The sequence below is a fragment of the Cnephaeus nilssonii genome (assembly GCF_951640355.1).
Source record: "Cnephaeus nilssonii genome assembly, chromosome: 6".
Lineage (NCBI taxonomy): Eukaryota > Metazoa > Chordata > Mammalia > Chiroptera > Vespertilionidae > Cnephaeus > Cnephaeus nilssonii.
Window position 1 is genome coordinate 50,688,184 of NC_137077.1, and position 8,710 is coordinate 50,696,893.

Sequence of the window (8,710 nt, forward strand, 5' to 3'; positions counted from 1 at the left end):
AACAATGAAATGACATTATGAATACATGGGAATGATAGCCCAGAACAACCTAGAATACATGCCTTAGTTGAAGTCTTTTTCTTCCTTTCTTTTTTTTTTAATTCTCACCTGAGGATATTTTTTTCCCATTGCTTTAAGAGAGAGTGGGAGGGAGGGAGAGGGGAAAAACCCCACCAATGTTGAGAGAGACACCTTGACTGATTGCCTCTGGCACTCGCCTGACTGGGGGCGGGGAGGAATCCGAAACCCAGGTACATGCCCTTGACCAGGAATCAAACCTGTCACCCTTCAGTACAGTGGCTGATGCTCTAACCACTGAGAAACACTGGCCAGGGCTGGGTTGCATTCTTGAATCCCTAGTCGGGGGCGTGTAGTCAATCTCTATGTTTCTCTCATTGATGTTTCTATCTTCCTCTCTCTGAAATCAATAAAAAAAAACCCCACACATTTTTAAAATGATAAAATAAATTTTTTTTAAAAAGAACAAAGGAGTTGAGTGGAATTTTGGAGGATCCCATTACTCTTTTTAGTCTCAGTCTGCCATTCATTTTTGCTCTAGTCCTTCCTTTCTGAGTACCAACCTTCCCTCTCTCCGTCCCTTCCTTTTTTTGTTTTTCATTTTTTATTCCTCTCCTCCTTGGTACCAGAAAGCCAAATCTCCTTTGAAAACAATCCCTCTGTCTCTATTCATAGTTACCTGGTTTGGGCAGGATTGATCCCGTTCCCACCTCCAGGAATGGGCCATGATTGGCTTAAACCAGTCATTGTATCCCTTCCCCACAGGATGTTTGGTTCAGGGGGTGGGCAATTAAGCTTGTCCAGGAAAAATGAAACTTTGGACTTACGCTGGGCATTCAGGGCCACAGACACTTTCTTCTTGTGTTTGTGGTGTGAAGAAGATGTATGGCCAGGAACTGCTACTCCCCAACCCTTACCTATTTTCCTTCCTCCAAAAAGCAAAAGATACTCATCAGGTTTTTCTTTCTTTTTTCACCTTCTAAAATTGGCCTAATAGTCTGGCTTATAAAGTTTGAAAGCAGTAATTGGACAAGGTACCCCCTATATCCTGAGATGTTTGTTTCTTATATTCTTTCTCTCTTTTTTCCCCCACTTAGGTGAGAAGAAATTTGCCTGCCCTGAGTGTCCCAAGCGCTTCATGAGGAGTGACCACCTGTCAAAGCATATCAAGACCCATCAGAATAAGAAGGGAGGCACAGGCGTAGCCCTGAGTGTGGGCACTTTGCCCCTGGACAGTGGGGCTGGTTCAGAAAGCAGTGGTGCTGCCACTTCTTCGGCCCTTATTACCACCAATATGGTAGCTATGGAGGCCATCTGTCCAGAGGGTATTGCCCGTCTTGCCAACAGTGGCATCAATGTCATGCAGGTGGCAGATCTTCAGTCCATTAATATCAGTGGCAATGGCTTCTGAGATCAGGCACCCAGGGCCAGAGACATATGGGCTATACCCATTAACCCTGGGATGCAAGGTAGCATGGGTCCAAGAGACATGTGGGAGAGAGAGCCATGAGGCATTAAAATGCATGGTGGTGGGAAGAATTGGGGGAGGGGATACAAGAGAAGAGATGGGGTCCTGGCACTCACCTATATCATCAGTACCTCCTTGAAGTGGGAAACAGTGAAAATTCTGTGGGTGCCACCCTTTGATGAGCATTTGTTTGACCCCAGTTTCTTACATTTCTTACCCCAACCTCCCTGTCCTGTGTTTCCCTTCTCAACTCCCTCATGATGGATTTCCCCCTTTCCTAAAGCCATCATGCCTTGATAAATATATATGATCATTGAAATACTTTTTAACAAAAAAACAGATTCTATATTATATATATATATATATAAAAAAGATATATAGAGATGCATTTGCAGGGGTTGGCTGGGAGGAGCAAAGAGACCATTCTGTGACCAAAATACCTTGGTCATTTTTTTTTATATTGCCTTATTTCCTTATGGCTAAGCCTTGTGACACATTAAGCTTTTATAGATGTTGTCTTGGCTTTCCACGTAGATTAAGCATCCATATGCTCTGCTTTTAGTTTATATATACATACATAATGTTTTTCCTTAATTTTGTCTTTTTATTTGGGATCAGCTTCTTGCACTCCTTTCTAGGCTCAATCCTTTCTGTCTCCCTTTCTCTCACCTGATCATTTCATGTTTTTGGTAGTGATCCCTGGATGAGGCACTTCTGTGAATCTTTTAAAGTCATTAGTCCCAGCAGCAGAATAGAGAAACCTTGAAGCCCAGGATGATGCTTGAAGTAACTGTGGAGAGAGTGTTCAAAATACTACTGACGCAGGTACCCTCTTGGTGCTGAAGAGTCAAAGGCACCTCTCTGTCAGCTGCTCTAAGCATCAAGAATCCAAAGTATTTCTATGTAATTGTACAAGAGACCCTTTGAGGGTTATAATTTGGGATTAGTTTGAATAAACTATCAAAAGATGGTCAGATAATAGGTGGGGGCTTTTAATAGGAAAACGATGTGCTCAGAAGTGGAAGTGACTCATAATAGTCCAGTTCAGAAGTTAGGGGAGTATTTGGACTTTGCACAGCTGTCTTCCAAGGTGGCTGTAAGCTTTGATTTCACATAAACTTCTGAGTTCACATTCTGAAAGGAAGTACATTTCCTCTTTTGAACATCTCCAGTAGATTCTTTTTCATTATGTTATTAAGGAGCATCAGGCAATGAATCTGTTTCAGGTTTCCATTCTGCAGAACTCCAGAGCATGTACTAGTGGCAAGGCAGTAGTCCTTTGATCTTTTCCCTTAACTCTTCCTTGGGTGGTTCCTAAGGGAAAAGGAAGCACATGATCATGGGAATGATAGCCCAGAACAAAAATAAATCTTGTCTTACCACTGTGGTTTATAGGAGAGATTGGGAGAAACTATCCTGCTTTCTTCATGGCCTGATTCCTGAAGAGACTGATCCAAAAATTATAGCGGCAGGGAACTCAGTGCATTTGGTACTGAGATTTAAATGCAACCAGAGTTGTCCTCAAGGCCCAGCCATTAAAACATCGTCTCTCTTGACCTTCTGGTATCTTGTCAGAGGGCTTTTCACTGTGAGGAAGTGTGGAAATGGCTGTGTGTATGTGTGTAATCTGTTAGGTTGGGGATAGGTTTTCTGTTAGCCATTACTAAGAGACCTGCAATAAAAATTACCCTGATCTGATAGTGAAATGTTTGTGTATGACCATGTGTGAATGTGTGTTTGTGCCTGTATATATCTACACACAGATGAGAAATTATATTTAAAATTGTTGGAAAATAAATCAAATTCAGATCAAAATGCCTTTCAGGCCCATTACCTAGAAATCTATTTTAAAACCTGGGTATGTTCCTGAGGTCATTTCTTTGCTTATGCTAATAAATTAGTTACAATTATGAATGGGGGATATTCTACTGCACTTTTAAAAAAGAAGAAACTATTTTTTGTGTTTGAAAGAGAAACCATCTATAGCAGAATCTTAGTTCCTTTCATAAATATTTTTACCTTGACTACGAATAGATGATGCTATGATTTCACTATATATTTTTATAAAATCTATCTGAATTAGGGTTTGGGTAAGTTTGTGTTAATGTTTAACCTGAAGTACAATAACTGTTAATATTCTAAACAATAGTTCACTCCATTTGGTTCTTTTTCTGAAGACTTAATACTGTTTTTAACACTCAGGAACCATTGCAAGGAACTTTCCCCAGATCAGATTTTGTTAATACTAAAGTAAAAGTTACCCATGACCAACCACATGTCTTACCCTTTATTCCTTGAAAGGTAGAACTCAGAACCTGTTATTTGATGTCTGTAATCATGTACATGGGCATCTTTTGGAGGAAAAGGGCAGGACAGCTCACTGGAGTTTGCAGTATTTTACTAGAGCATTTCAAGAAATGGAATCCTCCCCAGTAAGAAATTACTAGAGACAAACTAGCTTAATGAAGCTGAGAAATACAAGCTTTTAGAACATTATTTTGATGAAGTTTCTCTCTGGGGTAGAATGTTGATTTACCCTCCCCCCTTTCATTAGCATTACTGAGTGAATTTACATCCAGTTTTTTGCACTTGTCCTAGTCTCACCAAGGAAGCTCCAGATCCAGTATCTTGTTTGGCCCCACAACTGAAGTAGCTTTTGCTTTTGTCTCCCAGCAGCAGTGCGCCACTCAGTCTTTTCCACAGGAAATTAGGAGCCTACATTCCTTGAGTCAGGAGCTTATTGCTGAAAATCCCTTTCCCTGAACTTTTGGCCAGCAGAAATAAATGTGACTGACAGGCATATTCTAAAAATTTTACATGAGTTCCTTTTTTATTTAACTTTTTTAAATGACCAAACTGTGCAGGGCAGGGCATGCCCAAAGGAGTGGTAACATGGTAGCACTCATTCCCTTGTCCTTTCAGGTTCCCATTCACTTTGATCTGCTTATCATTTGACTGTCTCACTTTTTACCCAGAGCAGTGACAACCCATCTTCTTCAGGGACCTCCCAGCAGGCACCATGTTTGTAGGTGCTATACAGAATGAAATTAAATGGATATTTCTAAGCCTGGTTCAGAATAAATAGAACCTTTTATCCCAGAAAGTATAGACTGCAGTGTGGGGTAAAGATTATGATTGGGGGAGGGTTAGAGACAAAAGCTGTAAATTACTATGGCTGATTGATTTATTTCTACTATATACATATATATATTTTTTGCTTTTGTATATCCTATATAGGAAACAGCATTGTATTTTTTTAACAAATCTGAGAAAGCACTATGAACTGCAGATGTTTGACTTTCAGAATATATTTTGTATTAATATCTTCACATTGTGTGAATACTGGAAGCTGCAGATCTTTGCTAGGACGCAATAAATTTATATACTTTTTGAGGGGTTCTTCTGAGGATATTAATCAAGCCCCTGTTACGCTTTGGGGGAGCCCTGGTGCTACTTGCTTAAAGTTTTCATTCAATTGTAAGTACCCTGATGCCTTTTGGACCTTGGGATCAGATCAAACGAGTTTTGGAGATCTAGGTACCAAGGAAATGAGGATAGTCTAGCTGCCTCAAATGAGGTGCCCTTTGCATAGCTCTCCTTACCCCTATTCAAAGCTGGGTAGGTTCTTGGAGTTGGGAGGGAGATGTGAAATCTCAGTTTCATCTCCCTTAGAAGAGAGCCAGTAACTTATGTTCAAGGATGAAAGGTGGAAGCAGTAGCTTTGGGGAAAGGGAGGAGGACATGGCACTTCTCCAACCCTGGAAAACTGCTTTTGAAAACTGCTGATAAAATATGGGCAGGTTGCTTTACTTTTGTTTGGGAGCCTGTGCTCTCTGGTGCCTCTCTTGGCTCTCCTCCTGGGGTACAGACCTCTTCTAGGAGGATGAGCAGATCAGCTTTGAGGTTGACCTGTTTCTTTTCTTTGTCTGCCTTCCCTAAACACCAGCCCCCAGGAGGACATAAAGCAGCCTTAAGCTTAAATTCCTACTCCCTCTCTTAGATTTGGCTCGCTTGCCTAGATGTGAAGGCTGGGAAAGGAAAAAAAGGGCCATCCCTGGATTCGTTCCTTCCCGAGGTGTTCTCCACTTTGACTTCCCAAACTCAAATAGGTTTCCTCCACAAAGTTCATTTGAGAGAAATAAGTATTTTGTCCCATTTTTCCCTTTCCTCATTAATTCCAGCCTTTCCTTGTGTCTGCTAAGGGAGAAAAGGTGTGGTGATTGTCCCTCAACTCCTTCAGTATGGGGGGGGGGGGGGGGGATGCCTAAGTGGGATTAAGCTGGGACTGCAGGTAGTGACGACTGTTTCTCTCTCCTGGGGTGTGTTTTTCTCTGCCTCACCTTCAGGAATGACACTGTGCCTTCTCCACAGGGGACTGGGCTTTGCCCAGTCCACTTTCCCAGCAATTGCTCTTGAACAGTGGGGACAAGGACAGGTCCTCATATTTCTGATCACCCCTTTCTCCCGGTGACATCCCATAGCTCTCATCTGAAATCCAGGGCTCAAAGACTTGGGGAAAAGATGGGGAAAATATGCCGAGATTGACCTGAGGAATCCCCTTCTATACACACCAATGGCAGCTGCCTGAGAGCCTGCTTCCTCTCCCAGAATCTGCCATCCTGGCGGGCGGGGCGGGGGGTTCCAGTCTCTGGTGCCTAAAACAAGTTTCAACACTGGTGATAACCAGTCTTCCTACCACTGTTGCCTTCTTAAACCTAATGATTTCATGCTGTGTTGGTGGTTGGTTCTAATTAGATTATCACCAGAGCTGTGTGGGGAAATACTTTTAAATGCTCTTTCATCTTGTTCTCTACCGCCCCGCCCCCCCCCCCCCCCCCCCGCCGTGCCCATTCTGTACGTATGATGCTAATCTCTTGTCTTTCAGTTTCTTCCTGCTCTTTTGTATCTATCTTTCATGTGTCTCCTCCTACCTTTTGTCTCTGGGTGTTTTGGGGGCTTTTTTTTTTTTTTTTGGCCTTTTTGTACAAAGATTAGTTTCAATGTAGTCTGTAGCTCCTTTGTAAACCAATTAAAAGTTTTGTTTTTTTTTTAATAAAAAGGCATGTCTCTGGTGTTTTGAGAGGGTTGGGAATGGGGAGTGTATGGCCATAACTTCATATACTGAACCCAACAAAGGTTTCCAGCTACACCTTTGTGTTCCCATACATGCACAGTTGCCCTACACTTAACTCCCAGGTAAACAGTGTCACGAGCAGATCAATATGACATGACTTCATAGAAATGTGGAGGTCCAAGAGGAACAGGCAGCACCAACTCTTTTTTAATAAGCTTTTTATTTTGGAATACTTTCAAATTTAAAAGAAGGTAGCAGAGATATACAGAGTTCCCATTGTTAACATTATCATGGGACATTGTCAAAACTAAGAAACTGACATTGATACATTACATTAGCTAAACCTCTAGATTTCACTAGTTTTTCCATTGATGTCCTCTTTCTGTTTCAGGACCCATTCCAGGATACCACACTGGATTTAGTTGATATGTTCCCCTAGTCTCTAGTCTGTCACAGTTCTTGTTTTTCATAACCAGGACAGTCTTTGGGATTATTGCCCAGGTGTCCTGTAGAATATCCCCAAATCTGAATTTGATGTTTTTCTCATTATTTGACTGAGCTTATGGGTTTTTGGAAAAAATACCATCCAGGTGAAATTCCCTTCTCATCACATCTTGTCAAGGGGTATGTGATAACCACATGACAGTACTAATGATAATCTTCATCACTTGGTTAAGGTAGTGTTTGACAAGATTTATCTAGTTTCCCTATTTGTAGGCAAGTCAATAAGTCTATCCCACCTTTAATGGGAATTAAGCTTCCTCTATGTATGTACTATCTACATAGAGTTTTTGGGATTCTGTCTCCCCTATTATATGCACTCATTTTTTTATACTTGGGTTTAATGAAATATTGGGTAAATTTATTGTTTGTTATAATCCAACTAGAGGCCCAGTGCACGAAATTCATGCACGGGGGAGGAGGATCCCTTAGCCCGGCCTGTACCCTCTCCAATCCAAGACCCCTTGGGGGATGTCCAGCAGTCGGACATCCCTCTCGCAATCCAGGACTGCTGGCTCCTAACCGCTCACCTGCCTGCCTGCCTGATTGCTCCTAACCCCTCTGCCTGCTGGCCTGATTGCTCCTAACTGCCCTCCCCTGCTGGCCTGATTGGCCCTAACTGCCTCTGCCTTGGCCCCCACCACTGTGCTTGGAAGGAGGACTGAACAACATGATGTCCGGTCAGGTCAACCCTGTCTAATTAGCATATTACCCTTTTATTAGTATAGATACTACATTATTTTATTGCTAAAATTGTCCCAGCTTTGGCCATTGCCAGCTCTTTCAGGTTGGTTCATGTGTCCCTTGGATATGTCTACATCCTTTTATTTTTTTGAGCCCTTTCTTGCTTTCTGATAAAATGCTTCAGGCTCATCTTGTTTTTTCCCTGTCCCAGCCCTAGAATCAGCCATTTATCCAAGGAGCCTTGTTTCTTTAAAAAAAATTTTTTTAGTATGTTTTTATTCGTTTTAGAGAGGAAGGGAGAGGGAGAGAGGGGAAAAAAACACATCAATGTGAGATCAGTTGCCTCCCAAAAGCACCCTGACCAGGAATCAAACCCACAACATGGGTATGTGCCCTAATCAGCAACCTTTAGTTGCTGCATGGGACGTCGCTCAACCAACTGAGCCCCACCAGCCAAGGCCTTGGTTCTTTTTATCATAGAATTGTGTTTGGGAACTGAGGTCTAGCCTTAACATATTTTACATTCAATTAATACCAGCCTGTTTCTAACATGATTGAATCTGGATTGTGAACCCATCTGAAACTGAAATTGACATTACTTTGACAGCCTTTCCAATTTTCCATCAGCCTACAGCTTCACTTTCCTTCCTATGTAAGAATCCTTGATCAATTGTTTATACTATGACTACCAACAGTCTCAATTATCTTGTGCATTTGACACTATTTATCTGCCATATGATTTTCTTATGGAAATATAACAGCAATATAACATTTTAACATTTGACTTTATTGCGGGGAGGCGGGGGGGGGGCATGAGGGGAGGTTGTTTTTTGTTGTTTGTTTGTTTTGGTTTTGAATTTGCAGCCTTAAATGGGCCTATGATAGTGGTGCCATCTATTCATTCAATAAACATTTATTGAGCCTTTACTATGTGCTTTACACTAAGTTAGGCTGAATATAAAAAA

The 8,710-nt window shown here is 41.7% G+C and overlaps 1 protein-coding gene across 1 annotated transcript in view; it reads left to right on the forward strand.

The window, feature by feature from the left end:
* SP1 (Sp1 transcription factor) overlaps positions 1-8,495 on the forward strand; it is a 30,856-nt gene extending 22,361 nt beyond the window's left edge. The window contains exon 5 of the mRNA XM_079773774.1: positions 1,030-8,495. Coding sequence (XP_079629900.1) covers positions 1,030-1,429 — 400 coding nt within the window. The 3' untranslated portion in view covers positions 1,430-8,495. The remainder of the gene's footprint in view (positions 1-1,029) is intronic.
* Positions 8,496-8,710: the final 215 nt, after the last annotated feature.